Source organism: Diplotaxodon limnothrissa, linkage group LG2, assembly GCF_057381915.1.
Source record: "Diplotaxodon limnothrissa isolate DT_005_m linkage group LG2, D_limnothrissa_male_GT1.1, whole genome shotgun sequence".
In the NCBI taxonomy this organism is placed as follows: domain Eukaryota; kingdom Metazoa; phylum Chordata; class Actinopteri; order Cichliformes; family Cichlidae; genus Diplotaxodon; species Diplotaxodon limnothrissa.
Window position 1 is genome coordinate 23,440,562 of NC_140597.1, and position 24,543 is coordinate 23,465,104.

The 24,543-nt window shown below is 41.5% G+C and overlaps 1 protein-coding gene across 1 annotated transcript in view; it reads right to left on the minus strand.

The window, feature by feature from the left end:
* psd2 (pleckstrin and Sec7 domain containing 2) overlaps positions 1 to 22,291 on the minus strand; it is a 39,713-nt gene extending 17,422 nt beyond the window's left edge. Inside the window, exons 1-3 of the mRNA XM_085361348.1 lie at positions 21,868 to 22,291; positions 13,271 to 13,838; positions 11,877 to 12,614 (exon numbers count right to left, since the gene is read on the minus strand). Coding sequence (XP_085217474.1) covers positions 11,877 to 12,614; positions 13,271 to 13,758 — 1,226 coding nt within the window. The 5' untranslated portion in view covers positions 13,759 to 13,838; positions 21,868 to 22,291. The remainder of the gene's footprint in view (positions 1 to 11,876; positions 12,615 to 13,270; positions 13,839 to 21,867) is intronic.
* Between the last annotated feature and the right edge of the window lie 2,252 nt (positions 22,292 to 24,543).

The window sequence follows — 24,543 nt, forward strand, 5'->3', positions numbered from 1 at the left end:
ATCTAACTTTCAGCCAAGTCAAGTTCTATAAAATCGCAGCGTATTCAGAGACGATCAGTGACACTGCTGTGTTATTCCACTACAACGCGAACATGCACGGAGTGTGTTTGGAGGGCTTTCCTTGAAGTTTCTTGGTTGGTCTGAAAGCTCCATTGAAGGGAGGATGTTGGGGGCGGAGCGAGCACTGGACAGACTTTTTTTCTGATGAATAGCGCTGTTCCTAGTGGTGGCTTTACAATGGCCCTGTGTGTCCCAGCCAAGACAACTTCCTCTGCATTATAGGGCTGAGAGCCAGCAGATCAGTCCAACGCCAGCTGGACGTCCTGTTTTCTTAAAGTTCATTAAGTCGCAAGCAGTTAGTAGATGTGAGGATTTCTGTGCATGCTCAAAGGTAAACGTAAAGCCACCTGAGCTTAATATGACAAAATATGACTGGTTGGCTCTACTTTGCAAGAGTTTATCACCGGATAGAGAAAAATCCAAGCGTAATGTCCATGTGTAATGAACAATGAGACATTTAGCTAAAAATATCTACAGATATAACAGAGGTTAAAAAGAGGTGGGAGACTGATGGTTGCTATGTAAATATAATTTAAATGAGACAAAAATAACCCATCATGTAAAGCACACAAAACCACAGAGTAATATTAGTACATTTGCTAGCTAGAACACAAAGGCCGCTTTCTGATCTGATGGAAAGAAGCACAGAAAAAGAAATGACAAGTGTGGTAGGACTCGACTTAAGAGGTCAAAGAAGTGCAGGAGACTGATGCTGTCCAGTGTAGCAAGTGATTTATTCACCATTTTGTGACCCAAACAATATTTACAAAAAAACAAATAAGAAACTCAACTCTATAATTAACTCAGTTCAAATAAACATAACTGAACTTAAATCAACAGACATTAAGGTCAAACTGCACACAGCTACACTGACCTGAACCTTTCTTTCTCGAAACACCTGAGTTCTTCTGCTTAAAATAGTCCACTTAACCAAACAATTTCTCCTCTGGACTATTCCATTAAGTAGGTAGGTAAGATGAACATGATTATATTCAAACCTCTACTACTCCTCTTTACTGGCAACATAAACTCTGTGGTGTAATCAATACATATTACAACAATAAATCTATTTCTTCATAAACCCTCTAAACTCAACTTTATTAAATTATAAGAGTTCTTCCCCTTCTGCACTTGGTCTCTTCCTGTGACCTCAGACAAACCCAGAAGGTATAAAGCAGGAAGTAAAACTACATCTCCTCCTTTTGTTTCTGGAAGACAGGTAGGTAAGGTAAGTTCTAAACAATACCAATTAACAGTTGAAATAAATAACATGTTAACTTAACAAACTTGTAGGAATTGATTTAAACCAAGATGTTATATTATATAATCTGTAAAAGTGCAAAACATAAACAAACCCGGGATAGTAGATGTTTGCCTATTGCAGACCATATATGAAATATGGTTAAATCAAAACAAGAATGTTAACTAAGAATATAGACAAATGGTCTTCTCACCCACTTTATCACAACAAGCATCTGTATTGATAAAAGTAAAAAATCAGGAGATAGGGTGTGGAAATCTTTTAAAAAAAGCTATATATATTATACACTTTATTAAGTAGACCTGTTCTACAGGTGATATCTAATCAACCAGTCACAGGACAGAAAGTAAATGCATTTACACATGTAGACGTGGTTAAGACGACCTGCTGCAGTTCACACTGAACATGAACGTGGTTGTTGATGTGTTTCAGAAACTAATAATCTGCTGGGATTTTCCCACACAACCATTTCTAGGGTTTACAGAGATTGGTCAGAAAAAGAGAACCTGTGCAGTGAGCAGCAGCTTTCCCTTGATGAAAATACATTGATGCCTGACTTCAGGAGAATGGCCACAACTGCTCTGAGCTGATAGGAAGGCAACAGTAACTCAAATAACTACTTGTTACAATCAAGTTGTGCAGAAGAGCATCTCTGAACACACATTTCATTGAGCCTTGAAGCAGATGGGCTACAACAGCAGAAGACCACAGAATACGTGCCAGCTAAGAACGGGTGGTGTAATGGTGTGGGGGCAAGATAGACAGCGCACAATGTGCTTTGAGGCAGCAGCCAAGAAAGCTGTAGTCTGCGTCTGTGAATACCCGTGTGTACACCTGTGTGCATACCTGTGTGGATCAGCATGCTTGCATTCCAAAGGTTTCTCCATGTAACGATCTGCTAGGGAGTGTGGGGAGCCACAGCCCCGTCCTCCAGGGTATGAAGCAGGTATGGAGGAGATCAAAACTCCAGACATCCAGAGGCCCCCAGAACACAAGAGACCAAGGAAGACCAACAGTGGGGCAGCCGCGCCACTGTCCCAGTAAGAGCTGAGGAGAGTCCCAGATGAGGGCTCACTCAGCAGCCGCGGAGCAGAAGCCAGGGGGAGTTGCAGTGACGCGCCCGTGAGCTCCGCCGGCAGCCAGCTGTGCCTGAGTGACCGAGCCCCAGGCCGAGAGGCTGGGGGCACCCCACCTCCGAAGTGGCCCGAGCGAGCCCCAGGCTCCAGGCCCCGATAAGCGGCCGCCAAGGAGTGAGCCGGTGTGTACCCGGACGCCCACCCCCAGACACAAAGAACCACCAACGCACCGACACCTGAGGGAGTCCGCCACTGGAAGGGGAAGTGGTGGTGGGTAGAGATAGGCCTCCAAACCTTGGAGGGCCTGAGATGTCCCCAGAGAGGTGGCGTCTGATACCCAACCTGACATATAGACACAGACATGCAGGCACACACAGACACAAACATCCATTCCCACCCTCATGCTCTCATATGCACTTACTCCACACTCAACCAACGTGGAGACAGACATAAAGAGACTCTGTCCCCAAGCGTACTCTACGAACCGGGTCTAGGTACCCTTGCCCCTGGAGGGGGGAACTGCACCCAGACCCAGGTGGTGTTACCCTTTTCCCTGCGGTGGGGAGAGGCAGACCGCCCCGACTCTGCAGCAGCAGGGAGGCCCCACACTCCAGACCGCAGTCGGACGGCCAACTCCTCCTCCTAGCCCCCCCGCTCCAGCAGGCCGCAGAGAATGGGGGTGAGAGAAGACTCCAAACCTCCCTCCACCCGCTCATTGTAGTGTTGATGCATGTGTGTTCTAAGGTGCAATTAAAACCCAGGAGGGCATGGAGCTACCTGCCAGAGAGCAGCAGGTAAGCGCATAGTCCCTCCTGCTAGCCCTCAATGTCTACGTGTATTTAAAATTGAGGTGGGCAAGGTGCATCTAATAAAGTGGCTGTGAATACAGACAACAACAGTGGCCAGACTACTGTTTTTACACATCTGAACACTAGTCACAAGTCTGTGTTTTTTGGAGAGGCTTCCTATGACTCATGGATAACCTTTGTCATTCACACACAACCACACAGACAGCAGAATTTATAAACCTGTTGTAGCACAAATATGATGCCGCAGCCAACAGCACGTGGAGAAAAAAAAAAAAAGATTCAGCTTTTCAGCTGATGAGGTTTTAGAAGCGAAATGTTGCCTTAAAAACATGTAGCTGATTAAAACAAGCTCTTATTTTATGCATTTTAGTCAATCAGCCAGTGAAGCTTGACTCAAAAAGAACTTTGAGCTCCACCTGCTAAGTTGCAAACATAAGTGAACTCAATACATAAAAAGCCTTGCAAAACAATTTCTTAAAATAGTCTGTTTACCGCTCACATGCGCAAACAGAGGTAAATTGCACTGTTTGCTGTTTGCGTCTTACTCTAAGAATTTGTATTGTATTTGAGCTCTTAATAGGAGTTACTATTACTGTTGACTGCAAGCCCAATTAAACATTGACAGTTGCAAGCCACACAAGACAACGACTGATTGATGATTTAGATGAAACACTGATGCACCCACAAACTGAGGAGAGAATAGAACAACCTAAATTTGTCAATCATTTATACCTTTATAAACACAGCATAGCTAAATAATACAAAATGACCAAGAAATCCTTCGATCAGTAATAACAACAAAATGAAAAAGGGTGAAAACCTTTAGCGTAGTTTACTGTTTCCATCTTACAAGCTCTTATTCACACACAGAGAAACACACAGGACTCAAAAACCACCTACTCAGCTGTAAACAATGGACAATGGTGACCTCTTTTGGCTGGGTGAGACTAATTATGTTCAGGTGTGGGATTGGGTTTAGTGAAACACTAAACACAGCAGCTTGATCTGACAGCAGCTAAAGATTACCATCTGCTGTAAAATCAGCTACAGTTTGAGCAGTCATGCCAAGAACTGCGCACAAATGTTTCATATGGTCTGCTTTCTCTTCCACTTAGCACATACAGGAAGTGCTGACAAGACGCCTCAGAAGCGAGAAACCCATGGTTAGAAAGACATAATTCAGCAGACACAGTCACTTCTACAGTAGGGTTGTGGGATGTGTCATAAAACAGAGTTGAGCTATAAATAGCCAGGGATAAATATGCTGGTGCTGAAACTATTCAGTTACCATGTGAGTCTGTGGTGAGAGGGTGAAAGAGATTTGTTTGCAAACCTTTTGTGTACGCATCTATTTTTGTGTATGTGGGACTGCATGTGTCCATATCACTGCCTGAGTGTGAGCCAGGAGAGGATAATCTGCAGGATGTTTCAGCAGTGCTATAGAACCTCACTAAGGGTTTTATTCCCAATGTGATATCCTCAAACATATGTGTGTGTGTGTGTGTGTGTGAGAGAGAGAGAGAGAGAGAAAGATTAAGAATATGAAAGACGGATATAAAGGACTCCCATATCTGCATCACTGAGTGAGCTAGAATGTGCGAGCATTAAACACAGTTTTTGTTTATGCATGCTTCTGGCCCACATGTCTTTCATGTGTATGTGTGTTTCTGCGCTCAACACTGTGTATGAAAGAGGTTAGTCCATGCAGTAGAGCTGCTTCTCTGATATGGAAACAAACTGCCTGGCTTTTATCTGCTCTGCTTGATCTGTTAGGCTTGTGAGCCACCAGGAGGAATACGCATACACAATGGAATCACATGTATTCATGCAAATGTTCAGCCATAGAACATTTGTCAAACACATTCATATATGTCCAGACACTGGATCTTTTTTCTTGAGTATTGCACTGCGTGTGTTTGTTTTGAGGGCATGGATGCTCTAGCGCAGTTTGCATTATCACATAATCAGCCTGCATCTAGTTGGCTTCACTGCGTAGATATAGCCTGCTTTATAGTAAGCTGCTGGACAGACAAATAGACTGACCAACAGAGAGTGTGTTTTCATGGCGATTTTAGTCTCCTCTGTGGATTAAGGTTAAGCTTCACTCATGGTCCCCACAGAGCACAGAGCAACACAACTCGTGTGAAGTAACAGTGACTAAGTAACCAAAAAAAAGATGCAACTGACTGTCTAACCCAATGACTGACAGGCTGACAAACTACACAAGTGTACAAGCTCAAAACTAAAAGCCAGGTTTGCTGACTAAGAGCACTGTCATCTCATATTTGCATGTACTGGTTGGCATGCTTACAGTATCTGCTGTACTTTTTCCCTGTTCCTGTGGCCAGCTGCCCATTTCACTATCTTCACCCACTGATGTCAGAATAGACAGTAACAGTGGGAATAATATCTGCAGAGAGGGTTTGGCTGAGGTAAGATTAGGTTTCTTTGCACCACATCAAAGCTCCAGCTACAAACGTTGAAGGCTAACTTGTGGACAGGCTGTATATGCACCAGGGAAGGGATGTCAAACATATGGTCCAGTAAATGGTCCATTTCAGCCCACTGGATTGCATTGTACAATATGAAAACTTCAAAGAAGGAGGGCATACATTTGGGTCTTTTAACTAATTTTGTCAGTTGGGCTCAGTATATCACACTAAAGTAAGTAAAAGATAGGTAAGTTATAGATAGACAAAATTAGGTATGTGTGTGTGGGTGGGGGGGTTAATGTTTGCTTCCCATTTAATAACAGAAAAGTGCCCGTTTTTTGCAACTTAGTCATTTTCTCTTTTTTTGTGCTTTTTTTTGCCATTTTATAACCATCTGGATGCACCAAAGTCCCTCTGAATCATGTATCATTAGTTTTATGGATGGTTTATTAAATAATACCCTAAAGGAAAGGTAAATAATTTGCTAGTGTTTCTAAGAGTTTATTAGGCAATAACCTTCCAGCCCACTTCAGATCAAACTGAGGTGTATGTGGCAATGAGTTTACACCAGTGCACATGGTTTGCCAGCCAAATGGATCAGTTTGAATACCTGGTTTGACTGCCATATTACAAAAACTATGGTTAAAAAAGCTGAAAAATATGTAAAAATAAGGTGAGATTAGTAGTATGAACAACTGAAGCAAAACGTGGAGTAACAGCCTTTCAGTTTCATTCACAAAGAGCATGTTAGACATGTGTACATCAGATGTATGACTCAGTAACAGTTTCTGCAGCATTTTGAGACACATATGCCGATCCAACTGCTTCACACTGCATGCCAATGTGTTCTTCCGCAAAGACACACCACTCTGCCTCTTCAGCTGTATTGTCATTTACATTCACTCACTATCACAAGAGATAACAAACATCTGCCTTTCATATTTGTAATATTTAGATTAGTATGAATATAATATAGAAATATGCAACATTAAGGTTTTTGTATTTGTGGTTTTGAGCAAATTTGTATAGCTACATTTGTAGATGATGTACATGCACTGCAAAGATAGTGTATGCTTTCTCAGAGTGGAGCCTCATCACTTCTACTTGTCCAGGGAGCACAACATCTGTTTATAGTGACTGATGTAGCCTAATGAAGCACATTTCATTAAGATGTAGGGTATAAGCAACAACAAATTTGGGAAACATAAAAGAAACTTACTTCTTATCTTTTACTTGTAAACAATGTAACCACCCAGGGGCTTACACAAGCAAAGAAACAGTGGCACTGGCAGAAAATGTGTGTCTTTGCTTATTACATTTATAAAACACACTTTACTTTGGTAAATACAATCTGAGATGAACCTCACCACATGACACATTACGCTGTGTCATTAATTATTTAACAAATTTATTCCAAAATGCAGAAGCAGTGCATGAAAAACAAAATATATACTTATTGCCTCTATTGGAATTAGGATGGTAAGTAGCATCCATGTACTAGTAATCAAACACTCGATAAACTGATCATCAGAAAGTGTGAGTGCCTCTACCAAAGCAGATGTTATTGCAGTTTGCTGGTCTGGAGCATTCAGGGGCGTGTTAACACAATGCCAAGGAGGAAAGACATCAGCAATGATCTCAGAGGAGCAACTGCTGCTACCCAGTCTGGGAAGGGTTATAAGGCCATTTCCAAACAATTTAAGGCCATCATTCTACAATGAAAAATATTATTCACATGTAGAAATCATTCCAGGCAGTTGCGAATCTTCTCAGAAGTTGATGTCCCAGCAAATTCACCCCAAGGTCAAACTGTGAAATGCTCAGAGAAAAGGGCCTCAGTTAGCATGTAAAATGTTAAAGTTTTTGACAGCACAATCAGAAAAAGACTGAACAAGTGTGGTTTGTTTGGAAGGGCTACCAAGTGTCAAGCATGGTGGTGGAGGGGTGATTATTTGGGCTTCTTTTGCAGCCACAGGACCTGGGTACCTTGCAGTCATTGTGCTTGGCTGAAACTGGGTCATGTAACTGAACAATGATCCTCAAGTTACCGCAAGTTATTGCTATTAAGGGTTTCTATAAGCTACTGAATCATGAGGTCTACTTAACTTAACAATTCTATGGTTCTGCATTCTGTCTTAGTTTTGTTAAATAAATAATGACATGGAGTAATATGTCATATGTTGTTGTTCATCTGATGTTGTATTTACCTAATTTTAAGACCCAATTGTTTATTATATCCTGATATGTAAAACCTAAGAACTGACAGAGGGTGTATTATCCTTTAACATTAGTGTACATGCTAAACCTAGGAAAAACAGGGGCTCTAACTGAAAAAAATGTCAGCATTGTCACTGACAGTTATAGCACAGCATGACCATTTTTTTCATACATTTTTGTACATAGCAGAGGTATGACGTCCAAAATCACAACCCTGAAAAATGCAATGCAAAAACACCATAAACACGATTAAATAGAAATAACATCATAGACGAAAATACAGAGCAGAATACAACTCTGAAAAGTGAAGCCAGCGCACAAGTTTCTTAAACTTGCATTTTTTCTAATGGCCAGCAGGGGGCATCTTCTTCGTTTGCAAATCATATAGATATATATATACTGTATATGGTTTTCAGGGTTTTTATCATTAACTCGATTTCCCCAGGTTTTTTCCCGTGTGTTATGAATAAATATTCTTTTGTTTGGTACCGGTTCTGGTTTTATTTTGTTGTATTCATCTGCAGCACCTTAAAGGCCAGTCCGTAAAAATATTGTCGGACACAAACCGGTCCATGGCGCAAAAAAAGGTTGGGGACCGCTGATATAGACACCCAGGGGAAACAGTTCTCCTGTTCTTTTGATCTATTGTATTGTATTGTATTGTATCTTTATTTCAGACATATACAGAAAAAAACAATATATACACAAGTACACATACTTGCATTTACAAATACAAATATATATGTAAATACACACACGTATGTGCTCAGATAAAACAAAAAAAATAAAATAAATAAAATAAAACAAAGTCTAAATGACATGAAATGACAAATCTATGATGCCAAAAAGACTAATCATTACTTTTACATCATACTGAGTACAAAAAAATGTTCAGTTTTATAAATTATGGTCCAAGTAGCATATGCTTTAGTATGGTCTTATTATAAATAGCAATTTACTACCATACGAGTGTGTGTTATCCCTCGGATTCTAAGTCACCTCCCCTCCTTACTCAAGACATCCAATTTTAAAAACACCACGAAGGCCTCAGACAAACTTCCTGGCATTAGGCTTCAACAGGGGACTTCGCGAATCAGTAGGTGATGTCATTGTGGCTATGTCCATTTTCTTATAAAGTCTATGAGTAGCAGTTGAAACAAAGTTGTTTCAACTGCTACAATTATTTTAGAACAATTTTTTTTCTTATGACTAAAATTCTTAATCTCAGTGAAAATAATGGGCAAAGGTGATTATTAAAAAAACATAATGTCTGCCAAGCTGACTGACTGACTGACTTTAATTTTTTATTCTATGCTCTGCAGCTGCTCGGTCCCGCAGTGAAAAAGGCCCATTGTCCATGACGCCCAAGGTGCCAAAATGTGTAACCACGGCAATTCTCTGGCTACCCACCAGAAAAAAAGGAAGTAGGCAGACAAGAAGAATGAAAGATAAGATATGCTGGTAGGAGAGCAGTGTAAGTGAAATGGAGGATATGTGTGTATGTGTGTCTATGTGTGTGTGTTATAACTAAGATGTGATATAGTGAGATAACATGAATCAAGTGGAGAAATGAATGGAGAGGCAGAAGGTGAGACAGTGAAATACGACACTGTCTCAACGACACTGAATGGCACAGAGAGAGAAGAAATGTAAGGCAAGGAAATTCATTTATCAGTAGAAGGAGTTCAGAAGCACATGATCCATAATCCTTCTAGAGAATATTAAAAGACTAACTTGCACTGGAATTCCTAACAGTTTTAAAGGTTCCCTTTTTAACAGCCTGAAAAACAGCATCTGAATGGACATCAAGAAGTAAATAATTGGAAACTGTTAGTATCTTTAAATCTTAAACTTTCCCTTTAAGACTGACTAGCAGATGTATCCACTCTAGGTTTAAGTGCTCAAATGTCTGGCAGGCTGGCTAGCACGGAGCAATAATCACCCACTTACACACATACACACTCACATTCACTCTAAGACCCTGCTGGGCCGAGGAAAGCTGAAGACGATGATGTCATGACATAAACAATAGCTCATTCAGCTTGGCGCTGGTGGTCAGGAAGCAAGACTGTGCCTAAAGTACTACATCTGTAGACTGGTAAGGAGAGGAGAAAAGAAGAGCAGAACTGACATCCAAAATCCTTCATTCATCCTGTAAGTCATACCAGAGTCTGAGCAAATCCCAGCAGTTAGCTGAGCAGATAATGTCAAAGGTCTGTGCATCTATTTGGCATTCCAGTATGTTTCTAACTGCAGGAACTGTGCAAGGGGGAAGAGCTGATGAACACGCCACAGGGACTGTGTGCACACCAGCGAGGGAGACCTATAGCCAAAGTTCAAGTTACATGTTTTCGCCATATGTTTTGCGTTACTGCTTCTCCCTTCAGTGGCTCTACGTTGTCTCCTTCAACCCATTTTACTACTATTAAGGTAATTAATTGTAAGAAAGTCATGTCAGCTGTTACCGTGTCCCCACAATCCCTCCAGGTCTGGCTTCATGTAACAATGTTACATGTAAAATTTCTGTGTATTTATGGAATTTAATGAAATCTGGTCAAATGAAATGTACTTGATTCGTATACATTCAGTTTATATCAAGCATATTTTCCTTAATGATTAATTATTTGGATAAATAAAGCTTTGATTTTATATATGTGTATTATGATAATAGCTAGAGGTCCATGAAGTACACGGAGTTCATGGTAATTTGGCAAACACATCTAAGCTCTGATAAAACCTGCAACTGAATCAACTTTACATCCACTCAAAGTGTCACAGTTTAAAGGCTAAAAATGTGCTTTTGTTCAGCATGGTATTTCGCTATAACCAAATTTGAACATCAATATCATAAAATATATCATAGTTTCAATACCAAAACTCCACCAAGTTAATGTCTGTGACATTAGAGAGGCAGAAATAAGCATTATTACCATGATCTGTTTCCTTCATAGTGAACCAATATATCAGGTTCCAACCCAACCTGTTACTGGTCAAAATGTCAAAAATGTAATCTTCATCAAGAACGAAACTAGTTCTCTTTGTCGAAAAGCCCAACGAGTTTGTTTTTTCCTGCTCACACAAGTGATTCATTATGCTGACAGGCTGCCATGGATCTTATCTAGTGTAACCCTCCCATAGAAAACCACCACACTCCTCCTAAAATTTGAGTTTCTGTTCAAAAGGTCTTCTGTCATGATGCATAAACCTCTCATTTGACAGTACTGAGGTTATCTCTCTCTATTGTATCCTTTAAGCAAAAGAGGTTGGAGAGAGCAAATAGTCGAGCCACAGTCTGCAGCTCTGGTGAATAAACTCTGTATACATTTACCAGAGGCTCCTCTCATTTCAAATGCAGCAGTCCTGCTTTAACAGTCCCACTGGTTTCATCAAAATGTTAAAGCTTCCTTGTATTGCAACTTTTTGTTTGTTCAGTTTAGCTTAATGCAACATTTGTGTGAATGCAACATTTTTGCTGGAGTGCACAAAACTGTGCAGTCATGAACACTGAAAGACTCAGTTCCTTTATTTTCCAAAAATATGAACATTTTAAGCTAAGTAACGCATGCCTACATTTGTTGCTTCCATCATGGTTATTGTTTAAAGAACTGTCTCAGTTTGCATATGTGGAAAGAGGCGGGCCACCTCTTTCCACCCCAACCAGCCCTCCCTGTCCACCTCTCTAAGGACCTACAGCTGGGCTTCACTTGTTCACGCCACCTACTGGTTAAGCCAAGGTCACATTAAGTTAAGTTAATTACACTTGAGTAAGACATCTGCATAAGGCTTCAACAACCACATAACCTGGAAGCTGTCATCAGTCATTTAAATATTCATTAAACTGTGTTTAACATTGAATGTGTAAAATGACCCACCCACCATGCAAAAACATCCCCATTTTATATAAATTCTTTAATGTATTACACCATATTTTCTCAGGATTGTCATATTTACTTTTTAAACCAAATTCATCCCTTTAGAATAATGTTATTTGGTCCACACATGGAACTAAAGTAAAACTTACCTGACAGAGTTAATCATGTCTCCCTGGCAATCTGTGTGATAGCCATTAGGAATGGCCCAGCGTCCAGGCTGGCTCAACACAAACTCTGATCTGCTCCCAGGTATGGTGGTCCTCAGCGGGCTTCCTCCTACTCCAGCCACTGCTCCAGCACTGTCCCCAGCCCCGAGTTCAGGCCCTGGGGCATCTGTTCCAATCTCAGCCCCTTCTTGCTCCTGAACTGTTGCCAACTCAAGCTCCAGAGGTTCAGGACCTTGTAACAGTGCCCTCTGTTGGATGAGCGGTGTCAGTGGCGCCTCAAAGCTAACACAGCTGTCTGTCTCATCTGTGAGTGACAGAACATCCAGAGAGTCCAGGCTGCTGTAGCAGGTCCCACCCCTGAGCAGGGCAGATTCCACGATGCGCTCAAATGTGGAGCTGAAACCATCTTTGTTGTCCACCCTACTTTTCTCCCTCTCCTCCTCCAACTCTCTCTCGTCTTCCTCCTCTTCATCCTGAATGTCGACCTGCTCGACAATCTGTTCAAAAGCTGAGCTGAAACTGTCCTGGTTTTCTCTGCCATCACCTTCTTTTTGGACCTCTTCCTCCTCCTCCTCCACTTCGGTGTCAGCCTGTTCTACAGTTGTCTCAAAATTAGAGCTGAAAGTGTCCAAGTGTGTTTGTATTGCCCCCTCATCTCCTCCCTCGTCCTCTTCACCTACTTCATCTTCATCGTCATTCCCAGTTATACCATTTGCCAATCTATATCAACAGGAAGAAAAGAAAACATCTGACCTACACGCATGAAAATGGATAAAAATATGCAAAAAAGATCAGTCATCTTGTTCATCTAAAAACACTGTGCTATTTACTACAATATGATACAAAAGCATCGCTATTTCATCCCTTTTTTTAAAAGAAAAAGGTTAGATGTACTTTGCTTTCAGTATGTCTTTATCATTCTGCGTAGTTTTTGCTTGTTATATATGAATCTGCTAATTAGCAGGCACATTTTTCTACCACATGTTGAGCTTTTTACAGACTGCCCTCCACTAATGTCTTTCTGGGACAGTTGGGGAGCTGGGAAATGGTTGCTGTGTCCCTTAGCTCTTTAAATATTTTTCTTCCATTTTTTCAGCTCATTAAGTTGAGGCTTATTGACTATTTATTTTGTAAAATATGAGTAAAGCACATTAGGCTAATTATGTACAAAGGGAACCGCAGAGATAAAACAATTTAACATAAAAAATATTCAAATCACAAAGCACAAAAAACATTGACCAAAAGTGACACTCTTAGGTTATTATAAAAATATAAGGAAGCTGTGTTTGTCTTTTTAGCAATGCAAATTAACAGGCAACATGACACTTGCTTGCTCTGACAGGTAAAGTGGTACAAATAAAATTTTGTCCACTAACCGGCCAGCTTGTTGAGAATTAGTTGCCTCCTCTTCTGTGCATGAGTGAATTTCTTCATTTTCCTTCTCCTCCTCTTCCTCTTTCATCTCCTCCGCCTCATGTGTTGTCTCCTCCCCCGTTAAGCTTTCCTCCATATTTATACATCCTCCCCCCTTCGTCCCTTCCCTCTCCCCCTCCGCCTCTCCTTCTGTCAGCTGATGCTCATCCCCGGCCCCATCTTCACACTCCTCTTTCAACTCCCCTTCTCTTCTATCACCTTCCACTTCCACCATCCCTTCTACTTCTCTCTGTGTTTCCCCCTCCTCACTTTCCCTGACGTCTTCTTCTTGTTTTCCTTCATCTGTCTCATCATTTGCACCAGCATCCACCTTGTCCTCATCTGTCTTGTCATGTGTCTCTTTGGGTGGGTCAGTAGTGGTGCTTGTACTGGGCTCTACTGGGTTCTCTGGTGGGGTGGGAGAGGGCAGAGCCTGCCCCTCCTGGGTCATGGTGCCCTTCCCTGCAGGGGATGGGTGACTCTCCACTTAGACAAAAGATGCAGATTAAACCTTAAATTTGGATGTATCCTCTGCAGAGAAAAGAAGAAAAGAAAGATACACCACCATGAACCAGAGCAGTCATTTGATTATTTCTCTTATGACCTCTGCGCTTTCCTCTGCAAGTCACAGAGGTCACTCTTAACAAAGCAGCAGCTGTGCATACGTGTGTTTTTAGGTGTGCAAGCCAGTGTTGGAGAGAGATATACAGTATATGTTGGAACATTATGTCCTCTGCAGCAGATGATCCCAAAACCGCTCTGAAAGGAGGGCGACGAACAGCAGAGGAACACAGGCAGGCACAGAGATTCTCGGCAGATTCCTTATAATAGTAGCTCCTCTTGATCTCCATGGAGATGCCTGCCTTCAATGCACTTAACCCTGTGAGGTCCAAGTCATCAACGGCAACAATCCCAATCACATCCTCTAGGCCCTAATCCTAATCTTATGTTAGGGTCAGGGGTTGATTGATTGATTTTCTTTTGTCCACTGATTATCAAGACTTGGGAAAACAATTTTTACTTAAAAAAAACAAAACAATCACATGTTCTGACAGCATAGTGTTAGGTTCATCACTGATGATGGCTTACACACAGTTAATGCATCATAGAACTCTGTAAACGTATTGTAAAGGTCTGCTGCTGATCTGTTAGCCCTCTGTTTATATTCACCTTTCAGGAGTTTATGGGCAAATGCTAATGAGCAGCTCTCAGAAACAGTTCCTGTTGTAAAATGTTGAATAATGCAGCTGTTGATGTATTTTTCTTATATAAATTATATGGAGAGAGACTTAGTGAGAATAAAAAAAAATATACATTTATCTTTTTTGAGATCCGATGAAATGATGGCGTGAAATGGTGACTAAGAGAAATATGAATAATTAATGAATAATTAATCGTTTCTTAGTCACTGTTAAGCAAAGCTTATTTGGTTCCAGCTTCTCATATTGATTGTCTTTCTCTCATTTAAAGTTAGTTTGTTTAGGCTTTGGATTTTTAGTTTCACATAAAGTCGAGCAACTTTAAAGCTCAGTCTTTAAGATTCAAAGACTGAAACATGAACGTCTATGACATGAAAGCTGGATAAGCTTCATCAGTTGAGGGAGTTTGTGTCATACTGAACAGCTCCAGAACAGCTATTTATTGGGCCAAATGCTGTTTCCAAGATCAAGAATATTTGATTATGTTTTTATTGCTATGTTGTTCTATGTGTCAGTATCATAAAAAGGGCTGCCAGGAAGCAGCCCTGCCAGTCTGCTCATGCTCTACTGGTTCTCTGCTTTGCTGAATCATCCACAGCTTGGGAATTGCAGCACAACTGCAGTAAAATATTTAGTGGAATTCATAGCTTCCTCTGATAGCATGCAGATGTAGGTAAGGGTCCTGTTAGGCCAAAATGAACATCCATATCTGGATTCTGGTTTCTCAGGGGAAAAATTGTCTGCCAAACTGTGCAGAAAAAAACTGAACCATTTTAGAGAGGACAAATTTATGGCAGGCTAGATAGTGAGCCAAATTTGTATCTACAAGTATGATGTTGGAAGTGCTTTGGCTTACCCCGAGCATGAGGATACCACAGGCCCAGAAACTGTTTCATCAGAGTTGCAAAAGGATGATGAATTTATGGAGAGTTCTCCCCTTACTAAAGTTGAACTTCTTTGAGTTTTATTTATGTTGTCACACAAATGCAAGCTGGAGCTCTCACTCTGGGAGTGTTATTGTAGACACATTTAAAAGACACAAATAAGAGTGCATCTTGCTTGTCGCATTTCATTCTGAAAAAGCGAAGACAGTCTTGTGTCGCAGCAAGAAATGCAGGTAAACTTTTAAAAATGGAACAAAACACAACACAGGCACAACCAGGCACTGTGTCTCTGCTACTGTAGCCTCCTCTAATCCTCATCCTCTCTCTGACTGCTGCTGCGATGATCTCAAAGGACCGACAGATTTCTGAACAAAGTCTTTTTGAGTACACCATCGGTGACTGGCCGACTCATTTTCTTTTGTTTTTTTGTCTTTTACTAGAAGGATTATGGGAGTGGTTTGCATTATTCATAAGTCACCAGATTGTTTCAGAGTTCCATCCATGAAAACATCATAGTTTTCACAAACAAGACATTTAAAACTCCATTATAGCACACTATGAAAAGTGTATCTCACAAACTAGTAATGAATCTGAAAGCTTCTTAGGCCTCAAAACATTTTTGGATGAGAATTTGCTGACCAATCTCTACTATAATGAGCTTGAATATTCCCAAACTGGGGTGCTCACATTTCCAGCGGGGCTTTATGGATTCCATATTCATGTATGAGTATGAGGCATATGAACAATTTGCATGTATTTATGCTACTCCACAAAGTGGAATTTGCACATATTATTAAGCAGTGAAATGCACACACGCACACACATAGACGCACAAATAAAGCAGTGAAACATTTCCATAAATGGAAGCAGTGAGCGGTTATGAAACCAGACACGAGAAGTGGGAATTCTCCGTCTCTCCCTCTCTGCATGTCTCCGGTGTTCTGTTTTTCTCCCACTCTGTCTTCCTCATCTGTTCACCATTATGCTTATTGCTATCTCACAGTCTAACTCTGCACTCTCTACCACTCATTTTGCAGTAATTGAGGTAAATGGGTCTTATCCAAAGGAGGGGGTGGAGGGAAGAAGGATAGTGGAAGTGAGCAGCACTATGAATCCGGCTGCTGAGGAGAGACAGAGCAGATGTGCTCAGACACCCCACATGGACAGATGAAGAAAACACAGCCAATAAGAGAGAGACAGTGTGTGTGTGTGTGTGTGTGTGTGTGTGTGTGTGTGTGTGTGTGTGTGTGTGTGTGTGTGTGTGTGTGTGTGTGTTTGGGGGAGCGGTTATCAGATGGGGTATGTGTGTGTCTGTGTGTCTCTGAGTCTTTGTGTCTCAACATATACAATGGCTATCAGGATGGATGCATGCATTCCACTTTTGTCAGCAGAACACTGGGGCTCTTAACCGTTATCAATTTCCTTTAATTGTGATCAGACAACCTGCCAATCATGTGACCAACGTCTAACATCTAAAAGCATGCCATCGCCTAGACTTATAACTCACCAATCCGGTGAGAATGATGGATAAAAGACCAAGTTGCCATTAAATAGCTTTTCTTCCCTCTTGTGCCTTTTATATCTCTCTATCTGTCTACATGTGCTTCTGTGACACACACACACACACTGCAAAGACTGCACATAGACATACACCGTGGTGTGATTTATTGATCCCTGAGACACAGAGCTGCAGTCCAATGGGAGTCTCTGGTGATAAGCATGACTGGTCTCTATAAGCAGCAGAGAAGCAACTACTGAGATAATAAGAGTGAAAAGGAAAGTGCTGAGAAGATCTTACAGGAACACAAAGCTCACAGTGGTGCTGAAGATGCCGCTGCTTTAGATCCTTGGGTTCAATATTTATTTAACTTAAATTGTACACGTGCTAAATTTTAATTGAAAAGGGAAGCCTTTGTGACTGAAAACATGGCATAATTCTGACACACCCAAGATCACATCAAACACAGACACTGACACATCGACTTATGTTTTTAAAACAAACTCCCATTCATTTAATATCTGAACAAATTACGAACAATATTAGTATAATCAATTCAGTTTTAAGAGCTATACACAGTAGTTTTTTTATCTGGTTATATCGTAACTGGTTGTTCAAAACTGGCTACAAGAGTGACTGCAAGTGTGAATGGTTATCTGTCTCTCTGTTGTGTTAGCTCAGTGATAGACTAGTCCACTCGATTGGCTGTTATTTGTGCCTTTTTTGTGCTATTCTTCTAATTTAGTGGTCGCCCAAGGGTTCCCTTCTTTGTTGTTGTGTTGAGCAAGATCAGAGAGTTGTACAAAGATACTGACAGACTGCTCTGATGGAGATTCTCATGATGTATGAATGTAGCACCATGGGAACCTGCCAGTGTACGAATAAGCGCTGTTATAATGTCAATAAAAAGCAACCATGTGTAGCAACAACAGGCAAAATAACCGATGTAAAGTCAAGGGTCATAAATTAAAGTCTTCTCATCTTTGAAGCGAGGAACTAAAGCAATACTGGTGAATGACATATGAGATACATTACCATATAAATACATTACCTACACAAAGGGGGCTTGGAATATCCTCTTGCAAACTGATCAATAATTGAAAAGCGATTTGGAACAAGTAAATCATTTTATGTGTGGGTGGGACTTAAGTCTTCTTTACTGTCTCACTAATTTTATATTTACTAATTTGATAGATTTTGTTAGGTGTCCCTAACTTTACTCATTTTGTCCTACTGGTTATTTAAAGGCTATAGCAAAAAGAATACAAAATTTGAGAGTCTGGTGAGTCTGTGCTGCACACACTTTGGCAGACAAATTAGCAAACACTGCTTCCTGTACTCACAGTGGTCGGCTGGCTAATGTTAACATATAACTCAACCCCAGTGAGAAGACAGTCTGAAATATTTGCATGAATTCCCATTTGGACATTTTGAATGATTGCAACAATAGATGTGCCGTCCCTTTCAAACTCATAGCTTCCATTTTATCAGACTTAACAGTCCTTGTCCACAATCAAAGACATTATACAGTTATATTAACAGGCTAACCTGACCTTTAAGTATAAAATTGGTTTCTCTTACTCTGTAAATACATAAAAACAGGATACTTTTGTGCCTATGAGCACAGGACTCCTCAAGTGGTGTTGCACTCTGGCCAGATTTCATTGGCAGTCACTGAATGTAATGTGATGCAGTGGAAAGGATTACCCAAGATTCTCTGGGAGTTTAACAAATGAACGAGCGACACAATAGGAAAGAAAATCAGGATACTGGTTTTCAATATGATATAAGTATTGTACTAGCCTTAACTGTTTTCTGCTCTATGAAGACTTAATCATCTTAATCCATTAATCTCTGTCTAGCTATCTCTCTATCTAGTAAATCTTTTTGGAAGCACTCCCCTGCCCGTAGATACCTCTGTTGGGCATCATTGCACCACCTTTCACTGAATTTAGATGCTGGAGCAGGCCATCAATTGATACTTTCAACTTGCCTGACCTCATTACGTTTGCAGTGCTGCCCCCGTTCATTTAATATAGAAGCATTTGTATGCAGCTCTTTTGTTTGTGCTGCGTGCCACCGTGAGCATTTCTTACTAAAAGGCAGCACCCCAATACTGTCAAGTGGTGTGAAGAATGCAATGCTGGTGTTTCACCACAGTAGTTGACATCAAGTTGATCACCCTATTTTTTCTAAAATGTAAATTATACTATCAAAATAAATAAGCTGTTGCTATACATGTAAAAGGAACAGTACAGCCATTTTATTTTAGCTTTCAATAGAAAATCTACCGCAGAGCAGCATTAAGACCACCGGGACAGCCTTCTAAATACTTTCTACAAGCTAATTAGTAATTAAAATTAATTCATGAAGCTGCCAGCTGAACATTGACAGATGATATTAGATCTGCATACTAAGAACAGAGAAGGCAAACCTCCCCTGTTCTTCCCTTCTCCTCTCTTACACTATCAGTAAGACATGCTCAGAAAGACTAGTCCTATACTATAAATGACCTACTGACCCTGTTCATAACACGTAGGCTGGGTGCAGCACTGGCCCTGCAGCCTATCCTCATACATGCACACACAGCAGAGTCACCTTTCAAAAATGCTGTTGTGCTACAAGAACAGATGCAGAGAGGAAGAAAATAATGTCATCATTTCCTCCTTATAAGCTGAGGATGTGAAAGCAGTCAGGAAAATGTGGACTTGGAAGTGGTCCAGGGCTATTTTCTTAGCATTCATGCCTGTGCTGCAAGTCACACCAGCATTATCACAGCGCCTAAAACTTGCTAGACCAGCCCAGTGGAGCGTAACAGTCAGCCAGCTCCCTGAAATCACCCCAATATGTCACTTCTGTGCAGTCAAGGTCAACTGTCCGCTCACATTTTGTCACTCTAACTGCTTACATCTAAATACATGCTTACAATAATGTGGTGATTTATCTTGTTTTGGGCCTATTCCCCTGGGTGCTTTCACCTTCTAATACAAATTCACTCATTATTATGTACGGCAAGCATAACAGACCTTTGTGACATGTGAGTGATTTTGAAAAGTGTAGATTTAGAAACATTTGTAATACAGCTCACATACTATGGAGTAATTTCCTTAAATCCGTTGTGTAATATTTCTGAATTTAGGCTGTTATATTCAGTACTTAAACATACTTAACAGAAGGTATATAATATAGTTTATAGAATAATGGTGATAACAAATTTTCAAGGATTGAAAAAAATATATATCCACAGATTTTAGGGGTTGTATTACTGATTTGCCTAAGCTCCCCATTTTACATTGTAATTATGTATTATTTTGGGACAATAAATTTGAATTAATTATCCTTGAATTTTTCAATATGAATAATTACATTAAAGCTTTGAATTTAAAATAGCTCATTTGAATGGCACAACCCTATATATACTTTGTAACCACTATGTAAGGAGAGGTTAGGCTACTCAGTAATACAGTCCCTAAAAGTAGTGAGTAATTACAGTGAAAGATGTGTAAATACTGTTTGTCTTTTCCTCTAAAATACCATGGTGTTACTCACTACTTCAAATTGCTTACAGTATAATTTGTTTCTTATGTCCTTTATGAACTCAAATTGTTACCCTTATTCCACCGTACCTAGCGATAATTCTGAGTATTTGCATTGTAGGTGTTGAGATATTACACCGTAAGTCACAGGCTGTGCTATAAAGTGCTACCATAGGTTGCCGTCATTTTGGAATTTCAGTGTGTTTTGTATATGTTTAATATCTCAAACCCTATATTTACACAACATTAGTCTGAATGCGTAAAATGTTTTGTGTTTTTTCCACATCTGCTAATAAAGTCATTAGTGGGATGATTTAAAAAGAAGAAAAAGACAACAAGAGGTGACAGTTTGGTGTGGAGCTGCTGTGCTAGTGTGTCTGGATGTCTGACACCTTGAGTATGAAATTAATACACTGGAGAGCGAGCAACACGTTTGCATGGGAAGAGCCCACAGTTGTATCGGGGAAATGAATTACAATAGATCTAGACTAGACATGCAAATGGCTATAATTAAGATAATAGCGACTTTGCTTTTGGGGATAAAAAATAAGCGGCTATCAAACACCTGTTAAAAAAGAAGCCTCCCACATCCTGAAAAAGCAAAGACACAGCAGTGTCTTTGCAGAGTCTGTAATATTCCTGTATTTGGACATTATGGAAAGAATTTAGAGTATGTATGATGTTATTCAAGGTACATGTCTCATGGTTACATCTCACCTTTGCCCTTATATGTATAGGATACACTTGATTTGAGAGCTTTGGCCCAGTGTTATTTTTTCTAGCGAGTCCCCCCCCCCAATGCACTTAAAAAGACATAAACAAACACCAGACAGACGAGGCTTATTGTTTCTACCAGTGTGTGTGTGTGCGTGTGTGTGCGCGAAGGAGAGAGAGAGAGCGAGAGACCACAGCGCGAGACAACCATGTTCTCCCAGCCTCCTCGAGCCAGTAACCATGACAACAGGATGGCTGGGAGACACGGTTCAAGCTCAATTGAGGCCGGTGTCTTTCTTTTCCTCCAAAATAGTGCCTTGGTCGCGTTTCAAGACCGACTTGTCCTCCTAAAAAAGCAGAGAAAAGGCTTTTCTCTGCCTCCTCTCGGGGGACACAAACACACAGACACGCACACACCTCCGTAAAATCCCACGGCCCGCACGGTGCATATCTCACAGCCTACATTAGCTCCTCAAACACGGCTTGCCGGCGCGAGGAGGCTTGCAGCCCCGCGTGAGCATTTTTGCTCCCACATTAGCAAGAAAAACAGGAAAGCTAAAGACAGCCTCTGTGAGAAATGCCTCTCTCGCTAATAAACTACTAAACGGTCACCCAGCATGGGCTTCGCTAGACCCGGCGGTTAAACAGCGCTAACACAGTCGCACTAGGTTAATATCTTCACACTTTGACCGTTTGTCTTAAAAATAAACGTGTCGTATCTTCACTCACCGGTGAAATGCGTCCAGTCGGATGCTGAAATATGCTGGGAGTTGCGCGGCGGCACTGGTCCTCTCTCCCGCTCTCTTCCCCTACATCCACACGCCACACACTGACAGACGGGCTCTTTTTTCTCTCCCTTCCTCAGCTGCCCCCCTTCTCGCTCGCGCGCCCGACGTTGACGTCCAACCGAAGCAGCTCGTGGTGTCGTCTCGCGCCTCTGCTCAGGCTGCTAGGGGAGGTCCGGATTATTTCTGATGAATGGACGGATGAACGGAGGCGTCCTGCCCGTCTCCTCCTCACTGTGGAGCTTATGCGTGCTTTGAGTGGCAGCTGAGAAACTCTAAACCCGCTCCTCGGACCGTTCGGGAGTACCATCACTCTCCCGTGGCTAGAGCGCGGTGTGAACGAGACGTGTCTCGATGGCCTGTTGATATCAAACACTGCAGCCCGCAGTGAAGATTAGCGCCGACAGTTGTGTTGACATACGTGCTTCTCTTTGACCACTGATGATAACCTGGAGACCTGGAGCTTAGTTGCAGCTGGACCGGCGGTATTAGAGCTATAGAGTGCTCAAAGGTGGTGAAACCTTTCCCACACTAAGGTCCTGGGATCTTGGATGGCGTTACTCCCCCCCCCTCTCCACCAGATATTAGAATTAAGAATTAATGGTGTGAATACAAAAGTTTGGGAACTGACCAGAAAAAGAGAGCATGTAGATGATTTACAGACATTCAGATGGTGTTGTCCAAGGTCTAAAGTCCTGCAGCTGTCATATCTGGGATGCTGCATTGGTCATGCTGAAGTTTGGTTTCAACAGGAATTCAGCAGGATGCCTGAAAAGGGAAAACATGACCTATGAAACAGTCAATAGCCCGCTTGACCCACAGTGAACCATGTTACATGAAACAGCTCAGTGTAATCATGCCAGAACATACTGTAACCTACCACACATAAATGAAAGTGAACATCCTAATGTTCTTGTATTGTGCAACTGATCATGGAAAAATCTACTTGCATTTTTTTAATTCTATCGCAACGGACCACTGTCTTGACCTTTGACCTGTGGTTAGCCTTGAGTTCTGTCAGAAGTTGTTTTCAGGGTACTGTTAATCATCAGTAACAGCAGGTCGAGCGCTTTCTGTTGATCTTTGTCAGTCCCCCTTTTTTTCTAATGCTGTTTGTGCTACCTCCTCTGTCAAAACTATGATTAAAGCCCACTGAGAAAAGCAATAATCCCAATTGAACCGCTAAACACGACCACTGGTTTTAAGGAATGAGCACACAGTGTCAGATAAACACTTTCTGCAACGCCTTAAATTTCCATTAATACAATGCACATGCTTTTGCCCCGCCCCATATTAATATTCATGTATATTTGCACATTTGCATTTGTCAAAATGAGAAATTGCCAGGGAGTCTAATTTTCTTTTTCAGACTGATAGACACACCATGGTATGAAACTGTGATTGTGCTGTCAGGCTGCTGATGGTGCCTGCTCTGAGCCACATATGATCAGTTGGATTGCAGAGGATTTAACACAAAAGTGTTATCATTCTTCGTCCAACTAACAGGTAAGCATTTAATGTTATCTCTCAGCATATAGTGCAAATTAGCTTCTGTTCCCGCTCTGCCCTTGACAAAACAAAGGGGATATTTTCACCCTGTAACAGCATATGTCTGACACCATTTTTCTCTCCTTTCTCTTTCACTTCACAAGCACAGCTAAATTCAATCAGGAGGCAGTTCAGACCATCAGAACTGCCTTTGTACAGTGCTCCGCTTTGACAGTACCTTCATACTAAAGAACCTCAAGGTCATGAACAGAAGCACAGCAGTAGCATCCAATCATTCATATGGCTCTGCACTGGCTCGTGCCAAAATCTTCCAATGTTGGTACTTCAGGACTCTGAAGCACGTCCCTTTCAAATGTCCAGGAGTGCCAAGTTTTACAGTAACATCTGCACAGACTGTGGAGACCTCAGTAATATCCCAGAGATCAATAGCGCATTAGAAGGAGACTAAAGAAGGAGGAGAGCGAGTGAAAAGGGTGATGAAGCGGCACAGGGAGAATTAAGAGGAAGAAAAAGAGAGAGAGATGCATAAAGCAAAAGAGATGATGATGTGGACAGAACAAAAGAGCCTGGTGTGCGTTTGAAGACAAGGGGAGGAGAAGGTTAGAGAGGAGAGGCCCATAGCCAGGCAGGTAGAGGAGGGGGTTATCCAAGGAGAAGGATGAAGAGAGGAGAAGTACAAGGGGAGGTGGGGTGTGAAGATGACAAAGAGAGTTCAGAGGATGCACAGATGACCAGAAAGAAAGAGGCACGAGAGGGAGAGAGGGGTGGAAATAGTTTGGAGGAAAACCCACTGCAGACGCAATGTCAATCCTAATTACTAATTCATTAACCTGCCCAGATCCTTTCCCCTCCCCCTCTGGAGCCACACAAACACACACACTTGCACACCCACACATGCACTCAGTGCTCTCCGCTCGGTCCCTCCTCTATGTCCCATGAGAGGCGGACGGCTGGCGAGATGGAGAAATGAAGAGGTGTGTCTGCAGCTAAGTGACATCTGCAGGGCCATGATGCCGGCAACGTGTTGGGAGCGCTGGAAATCCCTGATGTGACGATGGGAGGGAGGCGGGGAGGTAACTGGTGAGGGGAGGGGGGGGGGGAGCTAACAGCT